Below are 24440 nucleotides of genomic sequence, written 5' to 3' on the forward strand. Positions count from 1 at the left end.
CAGAGGTCCGGAAAGGGTGTGTCCGAGACCCCGAACACAGCCCAAGCCAGATAACACGGCAGCTCCTGGAAGGGGAAACATAAACCAGGGCCCTTTTTGGAAGAGGAGGATTTTAGGAATGTGTCTTAGGCGTCCCACAGACCTTCAGCTCCTTAGGGAAGGACCCACCAGAAATACCAACACACGGCCTCAGGAATCCGTAAGGAGGTCACACGGTTCAGTCAGGCCGAAATGCTCTGCTTGGCTTTTCTCATTCTCCACCATTAAATAGGACAGGATTTATCTCTCTGCTATTTTTCCCACTTTCTCTTCTTTTGGGTGGGTGGGTGGTAGAGGAGAGGTATGTTATTTTAGACCTTACCTTAGTTTATTTTTTCTGAAATTTGCTGGCTTTCTGAAGGCTATTTAAGTTTATTTTGCTTTCTAAAAATAAAGGCACGGCCAGGGGGCGAGTTCACTTCAACTCCATTCAGACAGAGCTTCTTCACCGTCAAATCAAATTCTATCCATTCTGAACGTCTGCATTGTGCAGTAATTTCCATCCTGGGCGGGGGAATCTACTTCTTTTCAATGGTTTGCTGTATATCAGCAACTCCCGAAAATTTTCAAACTCCTTATAATTTGAGCAATTTATTACAAGCGCCATAAAAGAATGTGAAGGGTTTACTGTAAGGCTAAACAGGAGATGCAGGAATACGGAGGGAATGAACACGATGCAGAACCTTGAATTATGCATTAAACGCAATGATCTGTGGCCTCAGGTTATTATAGGTAGCCGAAACAAGACAGGAGACAACAACAAGAAGAAAGAGTTTCATTTCCTTGGCCGCCTTTCTATGGTTTCATACTTGAATTTTTTCCCCCTGCATCAGCCAAAATATATATACAAATATTTTCCAGGAGAGACTATGCAATGCTATTATAACCAGAAATGCAGCCAACTCTCTCCACGGCTCCTCCATTAAGACATAAGCGAGCATCTGTTCGGTCCCCGCGGACTCATTTCCGAGTCTGAGTAAGTGGGCTACAGTAACCTTCCTCCAGGCGAGGTGGAAATATGTTAACCCAAGCAAGAAAACACACAGCTATGGCAACGAGGTGGGTCACATTCTAAGGCAGTGGTTTCTGAACTCTGGCTATAGGTGAGAATTATTTACCCAGGAGAACTTTAAAAAAAAAACTCCCAATGCCCAAGTCCCACCCACCAACCGAGCCCAGGCAAAAGGTTCAAAATTTTTTGAGGTGATTTCCACCTTCAGCCTGATCGACAGTCACTCTTTTAAGAGAATCAGTGGCTAAATATGAGAACAGGGGGGAAAAAATTACTTTTTAAACTAAGCTATAGGCACTAATTACCAAAACAATTTGCTGGCTAAAGTCCCTTCCTATAGGATAACCTCACTCCCCCTCACTCTGCAGAGTCAATCAAATTAATCTGAAAGAAATAGATTCAATGCTTTTTTTTTTTTTTTTAGAAGAGGGAGGTGTAGATTAGAGTTCTATGTCTGTATCTCCTAGTTATATTTACTGAACAGCTGTTTTGGTTACAAAAATAATACAGGCTCATCTTAGAAAACAGGAGAAAAAAAGAACATAATATCCATCTTCCTATCTATCAGTTAACTTTCTGGAGTAAAATAATAAGATTGGGATCCTATTGCATGCATATAGAGTTTTACAAGCCTTCAACATGAAAACCTTTCCATGTCATGACATAGGGACCTACAACTCTGTTGTGAAGGGCTATGGAGCAATCCCTTGTTTGCCATGGTCATGATTTATTTATTGGTGACTGGTTTTTGAGGTAGGCTTATTCACAGATGTAGTCAGAACCGCGATCCCTCGAACTACAAACTAAGTAAGACTAATCTGGTAAACAGAGTAAAAGGGTAAGAGAAGGGTGCAGCGGGAAAGTGGGGGGTGGGGGTCCTGACAGGTAGCGTCTCATTTCACCTGTATACAAACTCTCACCGTGGCCAAAGGGAAGCCTTGAACGGGTTTGCAAACCTGAGCATTTAACCCTCAGCTTTCTGGAGTCAGCTCCAACTCACCCTTAACGAAAACCCCGATTAAACGTAACTGGCAGCAAATTCTCCCGTTCTGACACACTATTTGGCGGAACCGTGCCTGGGAGCGAAGGCGAACCCCAGCTGCGGTACCCCAACACAGTGCTGGCTTTGAGTTTGCAGTTGTCAGGTTAGCAAGTGGGGCAGCGAGGTGACCGAAGGTCTGCTAGTTTTTGAGAAGGGGTGACTGTGGGGAGAAAGTGTGAGTACACTGGAAAGGCCACCTTTTTCAACGGGTCAACACGGGGCCCGGGGCCCGTTAACCTTCCTAAGCCTCTATGTCTTTAATCTGTATGTGGGAAGAACAGAACTCTCATGGGGCTGGCGCTAGGATTAAAAACAACATCACACATACACTATACCGTAAGCTTAAGTTTGTAATGTGAACTACAAACGTTAGCTGCCTTTCCTTCTCAGTAATTATACTCTAAGATATAAGTTGTTTTAACACTCTATTTCCGTGGAATTTAATTATGCTTATCTTTAAATTTTGTATCTTTATGACTGAAATCAGAGGTTGGAAAACCAGTCTGGCCTGTCTTTGTCAATAAAGTTTTACAGAAACTATCAGTTTTAGTGGAAGATGCCACGTTCCTTCGTTCATGTAATTCTACAGCTGCACAGCCGAAACAGAGGCCCTACGGCCTGCCAAGCACGCAGTATTTAACATCTGGTCCTAAACAGAAAGTCTACTGACCCAGGATTTTAACCATTCTAACCCTTGACTAAGTAAATACTTTTTCAAGGGTGTGTGTGTGTGTGTGTGTGTGTGTGTGTGTGTGTGTGTGTGTGTATATATATATATATATATATATATATATATATATAAAGGAAACCAAACAAATAAAGAGAGAAAATGAAAAAAACGAGAGAGAAGACTCTCGTAGGGTTTAGAAATTCCAGAATACGTCCTGGTTCCAAGAACACCCAAGGAATACCTGCAACCCCAGGAGGAAGCTGGGCTTCAGGTCAGTCTCGCCAAGACAGTCAATTGTAAAGAACATTTTGTAAATGAAGTTCTCTGCAAGAGGACTTACCTCTGGACCAGGGATGCACGGTGAGTATGGAACGTGGAAGAGCGGGTTCCAAAGGTAGAAACACGGACTATTATTTACAAGCTGGCAGCAAAAGTGACTAAAATCACATTAGTCAGGCAAAATAAGCTGATCTCTCTAACTACAGGTAAAATAACATTTCAAACATTGAAAAATGCACACAATCAAAATTGCACAGGCTAGGGGGTTTAAGAAACCATTTCCCCTGCTAATTTTTGGTGTTTACATGGAACATTCTGCAGGCAGCAAATAACTTACCAATGATCTTGACAGATTGGAAATGATACCTCTTGACCACAACATAAATTAATCCTCTTGGTGGGAAATTGCTAAAATAGGCAAGGTGTCAGAAAGATTTCTTTACGTCTGAAGGAAAGGAAATGATTCCATTTCTTCCAAACATTCTTGCATGAAAAATAATAAACTCTCACTTCTAAACTGTCTTGATTTTCACGGGTTCTAAGGCACCCACACTAATCGAGGTGGTCACGGTTATCTGGTGTTGGCCATGAGTCAGTCAATATTAAGTCATGTATAAAACACACCCAGGTATAAAACTGCTCCCATAATTCATATTCTATATGAATAAATAGTCACAGAAATACTCAGACAAGAGGATCACAGGGTTACATTCTCATAGCATTCCTTGGGCTCACATCGTAAATATGACACGACGACGCTGGGAAGCAGCCCTTCACAGAATAAAGTACAAGGGAGCCATCGAGGCCCCTCTGAGGAAAGGGACAAACAGCCAGCACAAACGAACCGATCCATCCTCTGTAGAGGATGGCACAAACTCTTAAAAAAACAAACAAACACAAAAAACCCACATCTTTTTTATAATCATTATCTTAAGGAAACAATTTTAATAAGCCAACATTGGGAGACTGGTGCCAGTCACTACCCGGCTTCAACAATAATCACCACACGGCCATCCTGGTTCACCTCCTCCACCTGCCTGAAGCAAACCCGGGACACCCGGTCACCTCACACACAATCAGTGGTGATGGCTGGACACGTAGCTACGAAACTGTGGTCGCACACATATTATAGGCACTAATCCACAGATACTTCTTCAATAACAAAGAGATGAATGAACCAACAAATTCTATTCAGACTAGTAAAGGGTCACACAGGTCTGAATCACTATCTGTCTCTGGCCCAGCACACGTCACCACACACACACACACACACCCTGCGCGCGTGCACACGCACACCACACACACACACTCACTCTCCCCAGCCCCGCGCTCACAGCGTGGGGCGAGGCCACTCACCGGTTGGAGTGCTGCTGCGGAAGGAGGACGAGGGCGTGATGGGCGGGGTCACGGGGGGAGTAAGGCTGCCGCTGCTGTGGCGCGGCGGCGTGGACACATTCCCGCGGGACACGGAGCTGGACAGGGTCAGCGAGAGCTTCGGCTGGATCTTCTTCTTGAGGGACTCCTGTTCTCGGCGGGCGGCGTCTGTCATGAATCTGGAGGGACAGCGGCAGGTAAGTAATGGGGCCACTTACTGACAACTGCCCTGAGTTTGACAGACGCTCCCACCTGCGAAAGGGACCCGTTCAAAGGCCTGTCCCAATCTCAAAACTCCCACCAGAATTCCCTAGATGACGAAGTCACCTTCTAGCTGGTTGTCTTAAGGTGCTTCAACACCAGGCGCATTCTGCCCCTCCCTAGGCAAACCTGCTGGTGGGAAACACAGACTCCGTGCCCACTGCAGTGTGCCAAGTTCTAGACTGCCCCCCTCTGGCAAGGTCCTCTCTTTCAATGCATAGAGAGCCCACCTATTCTCAGAGCTCGCCAACCACTCCGAGGTGGAGAGGCCTTCCTTTATAGGTAGGTTAACATTATGGCCTCATGAAAACTCTGATTCTCTTTGTATTACTCCAGATTCTCATGTTGTTACTTGGGTTTCAAATTCTTTCTTGGCTGATTGAAGGTCTTGTCTCCCCAGCTATCTGCTGATGGGAAGGACTCAGCCCCTCTAATGGCTGCTAGCACGTTGCCACGCCTACCTCAGCAAACATTTACAGAAGGACTGAATCAGTCAGCCCCAGCTGATTCCCGAAGAAGGGAGGAGAGCAGTTCAAGGAGGAAGGCTGCCACTAGGCTGTTTATGTTGTGACTTATCTTAAAGGCAAAGGTGACTTTTCCTGATACTTTTACCTTGGAAACCTCAAAATTATTCAATACTTATCTTAGGTTAGCAATCTTCAAGTTTTGTTCTTTCTTCACTGTATAATCTAACATTTTTTAAAAAAGATTTTATTTATTTTAGAGAGGGGTAGAGAGAGAGAAAGAAGAGGGGGGAGCAGGAAGTATCAACTCCCATATGTGCCTTGACCAGGCAAGCCTGGGGTTTCGAACTGGTGACCTCATGTTCCAGGTCAACACTTTATCCACTATGCCACCACAGGTCAGGTTAAAATGTGTGTGTGTGTGTGTGTTAATTATTTTGAGAGGGAGGGGGAGAAAGGAAGGGAGAGAGAAAGAAACATCAATTTGTCGTTCCATTTATGTATGCACTCATTGGTTGATTCTTATATGGATCTGACTGGGGATCAAACCCACGACCTTGGTGTATTGGTAAAATGCTCTAAACAATTGAGCCAGGGCCTGTATAAACTAACATTTTATAAATTCGTGTAATTCAAAACAATCTATGAACTGTCTGTTACCTAAGCAGCAAATACCTTTTTGTATAATTGGCAGGCAGACTTTGTCAGCTGTGTTTTTGAAAATTAAGATGGAAAGCCTAGGGAACTGTATGAAAGCATGTAGGTAACAAAACAGGCACCTGTACCCACTGCCTTCGCTAAGAACAGAACACAACCAAGCCCCCCAAGTCCTCTCCGTATCTGCCCTCCATCAATTCTGTTTTGACTATTTTAATACAATGCATCATAACGAATCCCACTGCACTTGAAACATGATGTTTTACTTAGCCCATTTTACATCCTGCCTGCAAAATTCCTCAGCACTTATCTTCCTGAAACTCTGAACTTGGGGAAGCCAACAGATAGCGCCAATGCCTGGTAAAAGCAGAGAGTCGGTCACACACCCATTGAAACAATATTACAATATTGTTACAGTGTCTTAAAATGTCTGCTTTTATACTTGGAACACAAATGGCACGTTTCTTGAATGGCATTTTGCAATACAATCTAGATACATAAACTGGATTTTATAAGTAGAACAGGTGTAGTAAAAGCTACATGCTTTGCCTTGAACACTTAGGTTTGGTGCTACGAGATGGCAATGGCGATGATTTAAAAGGAAAGAAAGTATGCAGAACAGAATTGTTTGCACCCAGTAGCTAAGTACTCGTTTCTTTTCGGATGTAAAGTTGGCTCTGCTGCTCTTTAAAGTGCTCTCCCCCGCCCTCTTCATAACCTCTACTCAAAATATGGGCTCTCAGAGAAAAGCAAGGAACTAGTGCTTTCTTTTGTTATTCTATTCCCAGGCACAGCACTGAGCCGCTCAAATTGGGGTTAGCCGTTTGGGCGTCCAGAGGCTACACATGGGCTTCTTCCACGAAGAGCAGCTGTTCTCAGGATAGGCAGTTCACGGTAGTGTCTTAAGGTACAAACACAGGCTGCGGGGCAGAACCACCGAGCAACATCTTGCATTTTGGATCAGAGCCTGGGACTTGGAGCAGGCCTGGCTGCGTACCATGTGACTGAGGGAAGGCGAGGAACCTCTCTAAACCTCAGCTTCATTCTCTGTAAAACGAGACTAATTATCGTAGGTAAAGGGTTAACACACACCTTTTCTCTTTCTGCAGGAGAACTTGATCTTTGGTTAATTCTGATAACCTGCTAGGATGGAATGTCAACTATGCTAATAGATAGGCAACACCCCTCACGGTAAGACTGCCCCCTGATTGGTAAGTCACATCTGGACTGGGAGGAAGGAGAAACCCAGACACACTGATAGCAGACGGCTACCGTGAGAATTTCAATGCCCGTCACATACGCTGTTGTCATTATAGAAAGTTTTACAATGCGGTTTTATCTATACATATCCCTTAACTAAGGCGAATTTCTTAGGGTGCACTGCACGTTCACGCCTCATGTACAGAATGGACTGTGCAATGGCCGACCAGGCATCAGCCCAGAGAGTCCCATAAAGTGTCCAACTCTTGTCAAAGACTGAGGGCCAGAGGTGGGGCTTCTCCAGGTCTTGACTCGCTCTGGTTAGTACCAATAGCTCATGCTTTTTATTGTAGAATACATACTCCCCTCCAGCACGGATGTAGAACAACTATAAACCACCATGACAACGCACACACGCAAACCTCACCGTGACCTCCATCCTGCGTTTGTGCGGCTTCCGACGGCAACCTATTTTTGGCTTATATCTGCTTTCTAGACGTGAGAACGAGGCACCATGTTAAAAGCATTAAACGTGAAACTCATAAAGCACTCCGCCAGCCTTTCTCTCCCTCCATCCCTCTTGCTTCTCTCCTGGATTGGTGGTTATGAACTTGCAGCTACACCCATAAATCACCGCAACCTTGCCCTACCAAGAATCACGGCCGTGCAATTTATTGTTGCTGACAACACACTGGAGCGAGCATACGGACACCTTGGGAGTGCCGGCTGAAATTCACCAGTTTCTTTCTGGGAAGGCTGTCCTGCTCTTCTTCCTCTTTCACTTGTTAACCAGGACTTTGCCTACGTATTAAACCCTGAAGTTTCAAAGCAATGTTCCATCAATACAGGTTTTTGTCAAAAGATGGGCAGATTCCAATGGCGAGGAATTACTGGGGGAGACAGGAGACAAGGCTGTGATTGCAGCCGAGAACTGAAGTCTGGAGGACCTTGCTCGAGTCAGACTACACCACTGCCATCTTCAAGGGCACCTGCACTAAGACACATCCTCGGAAGACCAGCTGTTTTCCATCATCAGGATCAGAAATGATCGCCCGGTTTCCAAGGCTGAGAGGGAGGTCAGGAAGGCTTGCGAAGCCCTCACATCACTATGGTCTGATGACTTCTTCTCAGTGGACTTCGCTAGGAGGGGCTATCTTTTCTGAAGCCCCTGGTAATCATAGCCAACATGGGGTTTGGGAGCTGGAAGACTAGATAAGACAGACCCCCTAGTCCAAGCACCTCATTTTTCACTGGGATCTCAGGTGGAGCAACAACCTGTTCAAGGTCCCCTTAATGGCTAGTGGCAGAACCGGTATCAGAGAAACCCAGCCTGGGGACTGACTCAAATGCTCCTGTTCTGCAGTGTTGCCTTGGGAACGAGGGCCCCCGAGCTTTCCAGTTTGCTTCCGAGCCACGGTTTTCCAAGCTGAAGGGGGGTGAGGAGGCCGAGCTTAGGGCCTGGGGAATGCAGGGGGTTGGCTGTGCCCTCTTGCCCGAACTCTGATGCTCTGCACTGGTGTCCTGCAGTGGGCTTGTGCCGGCTTGTGAGAGCTGAACCTTACATTCCCAGGGGTTTCTATGAGCCCGTTATTCAAAATTAAAACCATTTATTTAATTCAACACACCCATTATTAAAAATTAAATGAGATGAACTTGTAATTAAAATAAGTATATTAAAAACAAAGATACGAATACTCAGCTTATTGGTTCTTAATTATTTTATGCCACTTTAGTTGCTATTAGCTATGTTATCGAGGTTATTTCCATGATTATCATCTCCGTTTGGTAGAATTACTACCTAATGACGTGCTACTGCCTCTCTCATGCCACCTCTGAGCAATGAGGGCACGTTGGGAGCTTGACGTTGGCCAGTGGTGGGAGTAGGGCACCATGGCAATTGGCAAGTATTACAAATCAGGGCTTTTTATCTCTCCAAGAGTCAGTTTAAAAACATTTACCAGTGAGTGTGCTTTGTAGTTATGTTTTTAATGAGCAAAAACAGCATTTGAACCAGGCTCCTTGCCTACTCACTAAAGGAGCTAACTGGGAAAGGAATAAAGAACGGATAAGAAAAGCATCTTTTCTTTTTAAAAAATATAAAAATGATACATCTTAGACTCACCATTTAACTCATAGCGGAAGACAAGTGCTAGAAGTTTTGACGCTTCCTGGTTTCCAGGTACAACGGCGGTGATTTTTCAGGGTGTCTTCCTGCTAGCACTGATTCTCCACAGAGAGAGAAAACTGACTCTTAGGGGAGAAAAAACCCGTCAGCCGAGGGTTCCCTCACTGCTGCTGAGAGCCGGGAAACCTGTGGTCAGGAGGCCCATGTTTTCATTTCGAAACTGAGACCGCTGTAAGATTAATTTGAACTTGCCTACAAATCAGAAATGCCCAAGTTACTTTAATTTAATAAGGTCATTTGTAGTAATATTTGTTATTGCTTGGGGAAGTACATATTCCTTAAGTAAATTTTCAAGGCCCCATTATAAATCTCTGAAATCCTTCGACCACAATGTTCATCCAGTCTGACATGTGAAACATGGAAACACGAACATAACACTGCAGGGGGAAATGTCAAACTGCCGGTCCAGGGGGACCGCTTTCAACCGCAAACTCAGGAAATTGACAGAATTCACTGAAACCTGGGCAGAGACGGCCCGGCCACCTCGCTCTCTGCGGCCAAGTCCCTGAGCTGGAGTGTCCTGCTGGGGAAGCCACTTGGCTTTCCCTGGCCCCGGAGGACGCAATGATGGAAGTGACCGCTCGAAACTGGAGTCTCGCTCGCAAAAACTTGAAAAGAATCCAAGCTCGGAGATGCCTGGTGTGGTTTGGTTGTTATTATAAGGCCCTGGAAAGGGCGTGTGGTCCGGAGGCCCGAGCTGTGTGACAGGATGGCGTTCTGGGAGGAAGAAGCGGCTGGCCCCCGGAGGTCCCAGCACTCTCTTCTCAGGCCCTGGCTTTTCTCCTTGTTAAAATCGAGACGTTTTGGGTTTACGGAAATACGGACTATACTGCCCCACGTTCCACCCCGCCTCCGGCTGTCAATGATTCTAGCAACGGTACCATGCAGTGTCTTCCAGACTTTTGCTGACCTCCCCCCCATGCAATGGTATTATAAATGATACATATCGTACCTATGTATCATTAAGTCTGCAATCAGCAGTTTTGACATCTCCAAAGCTCTAAAACGGAATTTTTTTTTGTAAGTTTGGCAGTAAAACTCAAACTCATTGGGAGACAAAGTCTGATGTGAACTACTGAAAAGCCACCTTCAACTTTACATATTGGATTTAGTGTAAATATTTATATGCTTCACAAATACTAACAATGTGTTTGATTACAAAGGATGGCTTCCGACCCTGTAGGGCAGGGGTCCCCAAACTTTTTACACAGAGGGCCAGTTCACTGTCCCTCAGACCGTTGGAGGGCCGCCACATACAGTGCTCCTCTCACTGACCACCAATGAAAGAGGTGCCCCTTCCGGAAGTGCAGCGGGGGGCCGGATAAATGGCCTCAGGGGGCCTCATGCGGCCCGCGGGCCATAGTTTGGGGATGCCTGCTAGGGAGTGTTAGGTAATATGAAGTATTTGTACCCTATTACCTTTCTGAAATCAGAAACATTATGAATTATGAAACTTATCTGGACATCAAGATAAAAACATTTTATTTTTTACGTGAACGCCTTACAACAAAAATTTCATGAGACAATCCTTACATGTGATATGAGCTGATATTTTTCTATTCTGTTTCATTTTAACAAACTCTCCTGGTCCTGACCACCACACTGATTTCTAGAATAATAGGTCATGGCCTACTGATTAGAAAATACGAGAGCAGCAGTTAAGACAGTGGGCTTTAGAGGCAAACTCTTTAAATTCTAATCTGTGCTCTGTGCTCTCCAGCTGTGTGACCTTGGGCAAGTTACTTAACCTCTCTGTGCCCCAGCTGTCTCACTTGCAGATGCTGACAATAACAGGACCTACTGACAGAGCAGTTGTGAAGATTAAGTGAAGTGATATATGTCTAGCACTTAGAACAGGGCCTGACACTATGCTTGACAAATGTCAGGTGCCTGGTCCATATCGGATATGAACAACACTTGTTCTGGAAACCCTAACTCACAAATTTTTCATCTCTGACACATACATCAGCAATCTGGTACCTTCTGAGCTGAGTCACTAGGTAACCAGGTAAGTACTGGCATCATGAGTTGAGTTCAGCCGATTCTGAAAGCAAATCTTTCCTGGTTCTGTAAGTGTTTATTACTACCAATGTTAATTGTAGGCAAATTCAAGAAGGCAGCTATAGTAGCTGGAATTCAAACAGAAGTTTCCTACACCTTAGGGACTACATGCTGGGGGCATCTATAAACTACACACCTCCTTTTCTTCACTTCCCTGCCTTGATTCTTGAGAAAACCCAAACTGTGAAAGGGCTTTCCAGCAGAACAGGCCACGGAGCCAGCTGACAACACGATGTCTCTCTCCAGTGTCGCCCGCCCCCGACTTGGGGGACTCAAGGCTGCACGAGGTTCTGACACGGTTAGAACCACAACCAGCCCCTCTCTACAAAGCTCCATTCCAAGTTTAAAAGCTTTGTTCTGCTTTTTCAGTGGCCCTTTGGGCATTGCCATTTTCCAGTGAAAACAAGTTTGCAAAACCCAGAGAGCCTTTGAGGGAGGCTGCCGGGAGCTGGCAGGGAGACGGTGGGGCTCCCAGCGCTCCCAGACCTGGTCACGCGTCGCCCCAGAAGTGACACTGCTGATGTGACGAGGACACGATGTGTTTTTCCAGCAGAGAGTCCAGCCTGCGCACTACGGATTTTTCTCTCCTCTGATGACTACGGTGTGCAACCCAGGACGAGCGTGGACAGGACACCAGGGAGGAGGCAGAACGGTTCGTGGGACCTAGAACCCAGGCCGTGGGAAGTGGCCGTGGGAACGGAGGGTACGTAGCCCACCTGCGATCCTGTGTGGCCCACATGTCAGGGGATCTGGCCGCTCCGTCTCAAAGTAATGATGGCTTTCAGGATGCACATCTGCTAATAAATTCACGGGGTGGGACTTCTCGTTTTAGCAGCAACTTAAAGCCACAGTGAAGTCAGAGGGGGTGTTTGGTTAAAACAGCTGGCCGGGGAAACACGACCCGCCAGCAGGGAAGGGGGAGCCATGTCTGTGCCCCTCTGTTAACAACGGGGCCTTCCCTGGTTATCTGGAAACTTTTTTTTTTCCAGGAGACAAAAGAAAACGTGGACTCCCAAATACCGCTGATTTCAGAAAGTGTCTCCTAACGTTCGAACAATCATTGGCTTCGCTTCTCCGTCCAGAGCTATTTTTGACTTCACGATCTGAGGCCTATGGGGTGGGTTTTGAGGCTCCATAAAAACTTTTGCAGTGTCACCAAAACGCTGAGCCTCCTTTAACATGTTGCTATTAAAATTTTTAATGCTAAATAATAAAAGTAAAAGCAGCACGAGGAAAAAACCCACACACACCATCTGATCGGGTCAGTTTGGCACTTAGCTTGGGAGGGTTGTGTATGTGATTTTCGTCTGATATTCACATGGTCTGTGGGCACAATTTGTGAAGTACCCAGAGAGAGAATCAAATTCTGTGTTTGGGTACCACACCCAAACCAACAGATTTCTTGCATTAAGCGAGACATTTTTTTTTCTTTTATGTTTTCCTTACTGAGTTTCTATCAGACACATACAGAAGCAGATAATTTCTGGACTTTGAAGAGTTCTGGTCTAATCTGTACATAATAAGCTAACAGGAGGGCAAGCCAATTTCATATCAAACCTTGTAGCTAATGTTGCTTATAAATGCTCACTTTATTTTGGGGGACAAGGAGATGAGACAAGCGAAGGGAGTAAGGAAAAAAGATAACAAGAAGGGGAGAGCTTTGTCTTCACTCATTTTCCTTCTTTTTCTTTAAGGGAACTCCAGTTCATTTACATTCCTTATGGTTTATTATAGCTTGCATATTCTAAAACTCTTAAAAAATACTTCCTTAATGACACTGAATTGTCCATTTTTATTGCCAAGTGGTATACCTTATCTAACTACTACTGCCCATTCTAGCCTTTCATTCAAAAGAAACCCATTTTAACATAAAACATAGAAAAGACATACCAATCTTGGAATAAAATAATCCTTTCTTGAGAAAGACTGTACTTTATTCTGAGGTTATGATAATAATAAAACATAGGTAACATCTTACTTAAATTGTTATTGAGATGCAGCGGAGCTACAATATAGAAGTTGATCATTATTTTGTAATCACGTCTGTACCGTCATAAAATACATAAAATACTGTTTATACCAACATATTACTTATAATTATTCTCTAGATACAAGTTATTAAAAAATATCCAACTTCATTTTCTGTCATTGCCATAGCTAAAAATTGAGTGGCAAGGAATGTTGACCAATATGAAACTATTAAGTTTAGGAGGAATCATTTGCCATATTCTGGGCAAACTGAAAGATGTCAAAATACAAGAGCACCCCATTCCAGTAGCTTCTCCTTTCCAGGACCTGGGAGAAAGAGGGGAGGAGCCCAGTGTCTCAGTAAAGGAAGGACACACAGGGGTGGGATACGGGGTACAGGGTGCTCCCTGGCCCCTCACACCCCAGGCAACGTGTGGACTGCAGACCAGTGGAAACATCCTCATGAACAGCACTATTCAAAGACTAGTCGCTCTTTTTTTTGTGAATAGTACTTCGGAATGACTTTTTTTTTTTTTTTAAACCAATAATCTCTTTTCCAGAATTTTAGCACTCTAATGAAACTCATGCATGGAAGCCGAATAGCTGTAATAAGGAACAAAAATCCCGTTCCCGAACACCGTGACTTCGTCCGCTCCCAGCAGATGCTGGGCATTTTCTCACAACAAGGAACGACACAGTTAATTCTACCTTTATGAAAGCGCTGGTTCACATTCCAGCGGCCGCTATTTTAAGCCGCAGGTCAGCATAAATTATCAGTGAAGCAATTAATTTTGACTGACTTTAGCCTGGCTGGAGTAAAAACCATGGTCTTTTTTCCTGGCCAATGCCAAGAAGAAAAACCACTTCTGAAAACTGTGCCCACGAATCTCGGGGTCGGGACCAACGGGAATATCCCTCTCTTGGCAGCGCTCTGCGCCCTTTCCATCCCTCGTCCCCTTCCACCTAATTAGGAATAACTTCGGCCGTTCCGTACACATGGTTCTCATTGCTAATTTGACATCCGTGTAAAAACCAATGAAGAAAACAAAGAAGTTGTATTTTATGAGGTTTTGTGGTACAAACCTACAAATAGCTTTTGAGTTTTCTCGTTTTCCCTCCTCTGGAAGTAAATTAAATGAGTTATTTGAGGTTTCCATGTAAACTGCTAATGAGATGATGCTTAACTCTCCCCATAGGCTAAAAGAAGTTGAAAAACTAAAGAAAAAAAAAATAGATTTAGAGTCTCAGGAGTTTTTGTGCCCGTATCATTAATGGCTGTGAACACAGTCTGAGGGTTGGAAATCCTGGCTCCAGAGACAAACTCCTCATCTGACTTACTAGGTATTCCAGCTTGGGCAAATTATTTACCCTGTTTAGTCTTGGGATTCTCATTTACAAAACAGAAGTAACCCTAACACTTACCTCCATGGGGGTGACTGTCAAGATCTTACCAGATAAACACACGAAAAACAGTTGGCTCAACGTAATATTCCCGTATATGTCAGGAGGCCACTCAGAGTCTTGGTATTTCCATCGGTATTGGTCCTATGCTCCTGGCCCTACCCCCAAGGAATGTTAACAACGCAACAGCCGTCGGATTGGGTAATTCCTACATAAGATGTTATTTGTGGGTGAAATCTATGTTAGTCCACAGACGGACTTCAACAGAGGTGTAAGTCTGTGATCAGAAGTCCATTTCCAAAGATAAGAACTTCTCTGATGCTGCCCAGACTTGCTTCTTAGGTGAACTCTTCTGACCAGGGAAGCTAGGTGACAGTCAACATTTACCAAGGACAAGTGACTCCAGGTGCATCTAGCACTGGAGGATGAGGCACACAGGAAGATTCTGGTGAATGGGAGAGGACGCAATGTCAGAGACGTCACACAGACAGGATGTGTTTATATGCCAGGGAGGGCACGTATAGTGCCTCTTGTCTGCTTGTCATCCATCCGCACCGCTCACGAGAGCCGCCACAGATCAGGCGCGGCCCACCTGGCGGTGCTGTTTACCGACTCAGCCTTAAAATCTCCTCAGCACCATGTCCCGCAATGCCACTTTCTACTGATTAAGGGGATACATAAGCTAAAAGTTGTCATCCCTGACTTACACATGCCTTCCCCACCCCTGGCCAAACCACTGCTATTTCTACCAATATCCCAGGCTAGGCATTTCCTAGCTTAACTGGTACACAGCTTGTCCACTTTCAGGGAATCAGGGAGCAGAGATGGCAGACAATAAACATGGCACCAAAGAGAAAGCTACGTCCAAGACGAGGGCAGTCCCCACTGAACATACTCAGATAAACTGCATGTATTCATACATACAAGGCCAACTCCACGTTCAAATTTATCTCTGTGTGTATGTGAGTCACTTGTCCACAGAGCAGCAATCCGTAGATTCGCATTGTTTAGGAACAAAGAGGCGTGAACAGCCTTTATCCTTACATGGATTCATCCACTGAGGCAGAGAAACTCTTCTGGGGGCAAAGTCAGTTCTATACCTGGGCTGTCCCTTCACAGAATAGATGTCTGTAGGTATCACAAGCTTACAGCCTTCAAGATTCTTGGGCCCTGGAAACTTTTTTTTTTCCCCCAAAGTGATTTTCTTCCTTTTTGTTGCAAAAATTCAGTTAAGCTGCTTCTGGACAAAAGGGTTAGGTGTTCTTTGTTTCCCAGGAGGCCAGCACCTGATAAAGGTGCCCAGGGATCTGGCACACATGTGCGAGGATTGAAGAATCACTTAAAAAACAACCACAAAGCCCTGGCCGGTTGGCTCAGCGGTAGAGCGTCGGCCTGGCGTGCAAAAGTCCCGGGTTCGATTCCCGGCCAGGGCACACAGGAGAAGCGCCCATTTGCTTCTCCACCCCTCCCCCTCTCCTTCCTCTCTGTCTCTCTCTTCCCCTCCTGCAGCCGAGGCTCCATTGGAGCAAAGATGGCCCGGGTGCTGGGGATGGCTCCTTGGCCTCTGCCCCAGGCGCTAGAGTGGCTCTGGTCGCGGCAGAGCGACGCCCCAGAGGGGCAGAGCATCGCCCCCTGGTGGGCAGAGCGTCGCCCCTGGTGGGCGTGCCGGGTGGATCACGGTCGGGCGCATGCGGGAGTCTGTCTGACTGTCTCTCCCCGTTTCCAGCTTCAGAAAAATATAAAAAAAAAAAAAGAATTAAAAAAAAAAAAAACCCAATCACAGAGGGATGTGAACCTTCACAGCTCCTCTTCCACTGGAGTTTGTGAATTCTTCTACAGCTACTCAGAAAACTGTAAACTGTGCATCAGTGCTAGAGAGGATGAGGGGACTGACGAGGTGATCCTTTAAATTTTGTATCATTTCAAAAACACACAAAGCGAGAGAGATCAGCAGTATGTTGGGACCTGCCATGTTATCAACCTTTTGAAACTTTCTCTCCTCCCCCTCTTTTAGGGGAGTGGTCAAATGCATTTCTCATCCTGCGTTCACACGATCACTTGGAAAATACATAGGGATAAAAATATGGAAGAAGAATAAGGAAAAAATTTTCAACATAATCCCTGGGAAATACCTAATAAAGATTCAAAATTGACTTTGATCTGGTTCATAGCATAATGATAGTCAGTCTCTCTCTCTCTCTCCACACACACACACACACACACACACCCCTTAAAATTTTTGAGTACTGTCAATCAGAATATCTAGTATTAAATGGCCTTAACTCGGAAGGTCTGAGCCAGTAATTCCCAAATCTTTCAGCTATGGGGGCTGTTATAATGTTGAATGGGGCACTGCTTTGAATATTATACTGGTACTTCCGGTCTCCTTTAATTAGGGGAGGAAAAAGAATAACACAGAACTGTTATTCAATATAGCGCTGAAATGAATTGTATTTTACAAGATCCCTTCGATCCGTTTTCCCCGCAAGTTCCACCCCAAACTGAGAATTTACAGGTTATTCAGGGGGAAAAAAATTTCAGGGTTTGTGTGTGTGTGTGTGTGTTTAAAATTTTGAAGAATGTCACTGTACTTAACTGCTAATGAAGTGTTTCTTGGAGGGGCTTCCAGCCCTTCTGTTGATTTACAATGGGCAGCCTTCATCTGTATGCCAAAGGCATGCACTAATCCTTAGCATCAGCTGGTTCCCAGAAATACACGTGCCCCCACAATTCTGTTTATCCTGCTGGTTTATTTCGCAAAGCTTTTCTTCACAGAGAGTGCAGGCCCCCCATTTCAGTCTGGCCAGCCTGATTAGACCAAATCCCTAATTAGTGTAATTAAAGCTTTAATGGATTGCAGCCAGGATATAAACCATGCAAACCCCCTTTAAACTCTGTGCTTGATGAGTGTGCAGCATTGGTCCACGCCAGAGGGCTTCCTGTCGAGGGCTGAAGGCCCTGGACACCTCTGCACCCCAAACCCAGGCCATTTCCAATGCACACGAAGCCTCATCAGGTTCACGCATGCACACCACGCCTCCCCCACCCCCCACCCCCCCCAGTATCTACTGAGAAGCAGGCCCAACACCTCTCAATGCTCTTACGGATGCTAGCCTCCTGGGGACTTTTCTCCCGTCATTATGCCCTGGGAAACAAGGCTAATGCCCTAAAATAATTCCAAGCAACCTAGGAGCACCTTGTTAGATCCTGCAGAGCACTCTTGTATTGGCCCTCCTGCCGAGAGAAGTGCTCGGTGCTTTTCCATTAACCAAACCCCAAATGTCGGCAGCCTAAACCCACAGTATTTTTAGGTGTTCTCTGTAACGTGCAAACGGACCCATTCTTAAAATGGCTCTGGTGAATGTTCACTTTATCTAAGCTTCAGATGGAGAGCTGGATGTCAATATTAGAAAAGAGATAAGGGGAAAGGATTGATAATTCTTTTTAAAGAGACTTTTCAGTTACGTTCTATTCTAGCTGTTTTGTAACTACTACTAACTGAATCCTCATAACAACCTCGTCAGGGTTGTTATTAGTCCCATTTTACAAATGACAAAATTGAGTCTCAGAGACATTAATTTTGGGTAGTTTGCCCAAGAACTCCACAGCCTAAAAAGAAAAAAAAAAAAAAAGGTGATACAAGCACAAACACTAAAGATCTGTGATACCCGATCTAACAGTCATTAGCTGTGTGGGACTTGGAGCACTTGAGCTGTGGCTAGCGGACTAAGGAACTGAGCTTCTAATTTTATTTCATTTTGATTAAAGAGCTGCAAGTGGCTAGTGGCTATCACATTGGACAGTGCAGAAACCGAAGATTTCCATGACCACAGAAAGTTCTATTGGCCAGCGCTGTTACAGCTGAGAAAGTTCCGTTACACTGGGTTTACCGAGTCTGAAAGAGTGCGGGGGACATTCAAAGGGTTACATACAAACGGGTTGGTCAAATGTCTAGTGATTAGGAGTCATCCTAGGAGGCACCGAGGGAGAACAGGAGAGAGGACAGGACGAGACAGGAGGGACAGGGGTTGAGCAGAGATACCTGGGGGAAATGCTTACGTTTCAGACAGCAGGAGGAACAGAATTCTTAAGTTTCTAGGTCTTTTTTCAGGCTCATTTATTTCTTTTTAGTATTTTTAGGTGAGCATTTGGGTAACACATATATTGCTTGAGACTGAACATTTGCCCTTTGTAATGAAAAAGTACATTAATGTATTCATTCGACTGTTTGGTGCCAAGACGTCCTCCATTTGAGAAAGGCATGGTATTCACGTCCAGAGCTGGGTTCTCTACGCGCAGAAAAACGTTAGCACGGGACGCAGCGTCACGTGGCTTTGATGCAATGTGCAGGAAGCGGTTCCAATTCCAGTTCAAACGGTCCGCAACCCCCCTTAATAACGAGAGCCCAACAAGTTGTAGAAATGAAAGCTCTGTGCAGGTCCCAGCTGTGAAGCGTCCTTTATGATGATGTTTCACTCCAACCTCCCTTGCAGTGGCCTAGGGGCGGGGGTTCTTTCTAAAGCTATCTGATCCTGCATTTCTTCCTGTAACCAAAGTCACCCAGAGAAAATGTCTAATCTTCTTCCTTATTGGGAGTGAAAAGTCTGCTCACCGCGCCTTTGCAGTGAGGAACTTAGGAAGAGCTGAGAACCAACGGCTTTCCCTCAGAGTGGGTGAGAGCAGTCTTTGGGCCGGTTTACCCAATTCTGGGGAAGGGGGCAGGGATGAGGAAGAGAGCAGCAAGGCGTAAATGAACCTGCAACGACGAAGGGTCAAGTTCAAACAAAAACCTTGAGATTGGGCATTCTGAAAAACCCATTAAAACATTTCTAATTTTTTTTTCCTATAGAGTTTACATGGGGCTTCGGTGACAGTGCAAATGGACCTAAGATGTACAAGGCATCATTTCTGAGAGGAACTCTGGGAATTAAAATGCATAAAGCACGCAAACGACGCCGTGTTCCTATTACAACTGGGAAGGACGGGGAAGGTGACAGGAAGCTCCCAGGCTCGTCTTCCATCCCGCCCACAGGTGCTGGAAGTGTCCTCTGCCCTGCATTCACCTCCTTTAGGTAATTAACCACCCTTTCCCGGGGTCTGCATCAGGCCCTGGCAGAACAGGCAAACAGGCGGAACTTGAGAGGAGACATTGTATCTTGAGAGGAGACATTGTATCTTTCAGGATACTGGGGAGCCATTAGTGGGTGATTCACTGACTGGAGGCTCAGTGCCTTTGAAAGAGGTAATTCACCTCCTGAGAATATGCTTCAGCAGGCCTAATGGGACCAAAGGGAGGTCATTAAGGAACAGTTTATATGATTTTCTTCCTTTAAGCAAATGGACTTTTTCTGATCTTCTCATTTTAAAATTTCTACCACCACAATGCAATACAGTGTTAAGAAAAAGAGAAAAAAAATAGAGAGGAAAACCAGAAGGCAGCCATAGCTTTTGGACACGTAGGACAGGTAAGGAGTTTTTTTCTTTTTTAAATTGTTTTTAGAGATAGGGAGAAGGGGAGAGGGAGGAGGAGAGAAGGGGAGAGGGAGGATTAGAAAGGGGGGAGGAGAGAGGGGGGAGGGGAGGAGGAGAGGGGGGAGGAGAGGGGGAGGGAGGGAGGAGTAGAGGGGGAAGGAGGGAGGGGAAGAGAGGGAAGGAAAGAGGAGGAGAGGGAGGGAGGGAAGATGGGGGATGGAGAAACATCAATTTGTTGTTCCACTTAGTTGTGCATTCATTGGTTGCTTCTTGTATGTGCCCTAACAGAGGATCAAACCCACAGCCTTGGCATATCAGGATGATGCTCTAACGAAGTGAACTACCTGGCCAGCGCCAAGAATTGCTTTTTCTAAGGCCTGACTTCTCTTGCTCTCACAGACAGAGCTGGGAGGGCCAGGCCTGGGCAGCCTCTTTGGGGCACTGAGGATGATGGGCGGTTAGCACACTTTCTGCGCTGATGATGGAAATGATGTGCTCTCTTACAGGCTGGGTTAGAGAGCTGGCTCAAACCTTTCCTTCTCCTCCATCTTCTACCTGATGGAAATTTCCATAAGGAATTACAGCCCCTCTGTGGGAGCCCTTTCAGCCGCCTCATCCCTCTTCTACGCAAACAAAGAGATGTTCCGGGGCCATCACCCTGGCCAGCCCTCCTCTCACTACCATGGAAGCCGAGTCCTCTCACTCCCTCTCAGCAAGGCTGCCACTCAGCAGGGAGAGTGGTGAGGAGAAACCGAGGTGAGCGCTGCAGACCCGAGTCAGCTCTAAGTGTGCTAACTCACTGCTTGTGATCCAATCTTCCGTCTCGTGGGCTTGTTTTCTTTATCTGAAAAGCAGCGGTTTCATTTACTCATTTATTTATTTTCACCAGTTCTGGAAGAATGAAAGGTGGCTTTCCAGGATGCATACAGTGCAAAAAAACAGTGAATACTACTATAGAAAAGGGCAGAAGAAATAAGGCAAATGAAGGTGGCGGGGGTCGGGGGTTGTGTGTGGCAGTGGCAGGAGCACAGCATGGAGGCGGAAGCGGGGCCAGGACGCACTGGGTGAGGACCCCCTGCTGCAGAGCTGCGACGTGGGTTGGATGTACTGACCAGCCCTGTACACTGGAAACATCTGAACGGCTGCGGGGAACTGGTCCCAACTCAGCAGCCATGGCGCGGAGGGCTGTGTGCGCTGATTCCACTGAACACGCCTCCATGGAGGTGAGCGGGCTGAGGGGGACCCAGAGAGCAGAAAGGCAGGGTCTCTGCTCTCGGTGCCGGCCAGCAGCCCACCCAGGCAGTCCGGGCGAGGGCACAAATGGCTCCTCCATAGAGGAACGCGGGGAGCACTGGCCGAGCGGTGGGGCCCAGGGCTTGGACAGTGAGGCCCTCGGCTCCTGCTGTTTATGTCTGTGTGGTTCCGTGTGCGCCTCCTTCCAGCCCCCGGTTCTGACTCCCCCGCCTGTTAAAGAATGACCTCCAGGAGCACGGCCTCGCGTCCCTTACTAAAAATGGAAAATCCTGCTTCCCAGCCAGGACCGGAGGGGCACGCGGCCAACACGATCCCTTCTGCTCTCCCGTCCAGACGCACTGCTTGGAAAAAGAACTGGATACTAACTTCCAGCAGGGGCCTCTGAATTCCCCCAGACACGCACAGGCTCCTCTGTTCGTCTCCCCCTCTCCTGTTTGGTTGTGGCCGTAACCAGAGTAACCGGAACACCCTCTCCTGGAAGAAGTTTAGGCAGTGGAGAAACAAGCCCCAGCTCCAAGGCGAGGATTAGACGGAGCCTCGCGACCCAGTGCGCAGGCGACAGGCGGTCCCGCCGGCAACAAATTCCTGTTGAGAGCTTCCTCTCAAGATGACCCCTATTCACAACAATAATCACCATCTGCTAGTCTCCACTCTTTCTTTTTTTTAAATTTTTTATTAAACTAGTCATTAATTACTGGTAACAACTAATTTCATCCGGATTTTATTGAGTAATTATAAAATAAACAGGGGAGGATATCTAGCTTCCTGCCTTGCTGAGGGCAAGAATTCTCCACAACGCTACCTTTCAAAGGGGGCCTGTCATAAACCCCCAAATTCCATTTACTATGCTAATTATAATTCTCAAAATTCATCCTTCCTGTGGTTAACGAGAGCCTTCTTTCAGCTAGCTCAGCCTGACTTCAGCGTGGGTCATTAAATAGCAAACTAGTTTTCACCCGCTGGTAACAATACATCTTTCATGGGTTATTGCCTAATTAATGAAGGTGCATAATGGGATCGCTACACTTTTTAAAAATTTCATATTCCAGGTATCACATAACAATACAATATTATTGTAGAGTAATCAAAACTGGAAGGGGTTTAAATGTTTTGATTAGAACAGCTTTATTATCCTGCATAAAAGGTAAAGTGCAAAGTTTTACTCATGTTTTTCAGCTACAACATTTAGGTTAAAACCCTCGAAACAAGCCATTAATTTAATCACATGCTCATCCAAAACAAATCATAACTCATTTCTTTTTACTGCAGAAGTAATTGAGTAATGAATAATGGAAATCACCCTACTGAAAAGGCAGTAAATATGTTGACTTTATTATTAATACTCAATTTTGGTTAATAAGGCACCTATTAAATTCGAAACCCGATGAACTTGATTTATTGACTTATTCAAGATAACAGTGAAATATCACCTAGTGAAGACCAGGGTTCTTGCAAGTGAAGGTCTGATCATGAACCAGGCTGGAATCCAACTGAAATTTCAGTTCACATTTAGAGCTATTTGACTTTAAATTCTTCTTGTATCTACCTCACATGTTCCTTAAAATAGTTGTGTATGTGGCTTGACCTGTTGTGGCGCAGTGGATAAAGCATCGACCTGGAAATGCTGAGGTCGCCAGTTCAAAACCCTGGGCTTGCCTGGTCAAGGCACATATGGGAGTTGATGCTTCCAGCTCCTCCCCACCTTCTCTCTCTGTCTCCCTCTCTCTCCCTTTCTCTCTCCTCTCTAAAATGAATTTAAAAAAAAATTAAAATAGTTGTGCATATGTGTGTGTGTGTGAGTGTGTGCATGCGTGCGTGTGTGAGTGTGCACACTTACGCAGGTGAGTCAGACAGGTGGGGGAGCACTGAGGAGTCCTCCCCACATCACTGCACGCTGGGAACCGCTGTACTCTGGTATTCCTTTGGTTATTTTAGACTCTTTCTAAAAGGAGTTTGTAATAAAATACCAAGAGGACATTAGTTACACCTAAAAGGGGGTCTGCAGCCTAAGTCTAAGCGATGGTTCAGGGGGATAAAACCCCAACCCATCAAACGTAAAGGGGACAGCCCTGGCCTGATGGCGCGGAGAGCACTGTCCCAAAGCGCAGAGGGTGCCAGTTCGACCCCTGGTCAGGGCACGTGCAGGAACAGATGGATGTTCCTGTTTCTCTCCCTCCCTCCCTTCCTCTCTCACTAAAAACTGATACATAAAAATTAAAAAAAAAACAAACCCACAAAACAACACAAAGAAAACCTACGGGATGCTCCCCTTCTATAAACAGAACTGCAGTCAGTTCCGCAGTCGTTCACGGCAGTCACGGTCCATAAAGCAGCTGCAAACAGGGACTTAGTGCGACTGGGCCGCCGTGTTGGAAGTGCCGGGTTTACAGAGAGTTAGTGAATAGGCGACTTCAGGAATTCTGAATCCACAAATCATGAGGACGGCTGCACCTACACTGTGGGCTCACCCTGCTCACACCCACGTTTCCCATTCGCTCACGCTGGAACTCTTCTAAGACAACCTCGCCCTCGCACCGGCCCCGGGCAACGGCGTGGGCCAGAACACACCGGGTTCATTCCGTAAAGCCTGAAAAGTTTCTGGGCTTTACTGACTTCTAGAAGAATTGGAAAAGTAATTAGAGCTTCAATATATATTTTGCGGACAGTTCAAGTTCTTGCCAAACATTTTCTTACTTATCTACCTATTTCAAAGAAGGGTTCCATTTCACACCGAGAGGTGAAGTACCATCCTGGGTTTGTCCAGCTCCAAATCAACAACACTTTTGGTATAAAAGATGTGATCAAAGAGTTCTCATCTGTAACGTTCTTGGGAAGGAGAGGCACAATGCAATCTTATGGGTAACGTGTAACACCTCTCTCTCTCTCTCTCTGAGAGTCAAGATTTAATTAAAAATTTTTAGCAGTTGTATTAGGATCTGACTCAGAGATCACAAATTGATGGCCTCAGAGAATGCTGACCCGGAATCAAAAATGGGGGTTTGCACCACAAAACCAAAAAACCTGACTCCCATGGAAGGGCCTGTGGGCTTTCCAATCCACTCCCCAAGTTTCTAGCACCCTGCCAGCTCCACTTATTGAAG

The 24440-nt window shown here is 45.7% G+C and overlaps 1 protein-coding gene and 1 long non-coding RNA gene across 2 annotated transcripts in view; one reads left to right on the top strand and one right to left on the bottom strand.

Moving 5' to 3' along the window:
* Positions 1-24440, bottom strand: part of JAZF1 (JAZF zinc finger 1) — a 326805-nt gene that overhangs the window by 34443 nt on the left and 267922 nt on the right. Inside the window, exon 3 of the mRNA XM_066239967.1 lies at positions 4399-4595. Within this exon, the coding sequence (XP_066096064.1) occupies positions 4399-4595 (197 nt within the window). The remainder of the gene's footprint in view (positions 1-4398; positions 4596-24440) is intronic.
* Positions 4524-7498, top strand: LOC136310912 (uncharacterized). Its single transcript, XR_010726630.1, has 3 exons — positions 4524-4613; positions 6908-6989; positions 7352-7498. It is a non-coding gene; the product is annotated as an uncharacterized lncRNA (long non-coding RNA).

The sequence above is a fragment of the Saccopteryx bilineata genome, chromosome 7 (genome assembly GCF_036850765.1).
Source record: "Saccopteryx bilineata isolate mSacBil1 chromosome 7, mSacBil1_pri_phased_curated, whole genome shotgun sequence".
NCBI lineage: Eukaryota > Metazoa > Chordata > Mammalia > Chiroptera > Emballonuridae > Saccopteryx > Saccopteryx bilineata.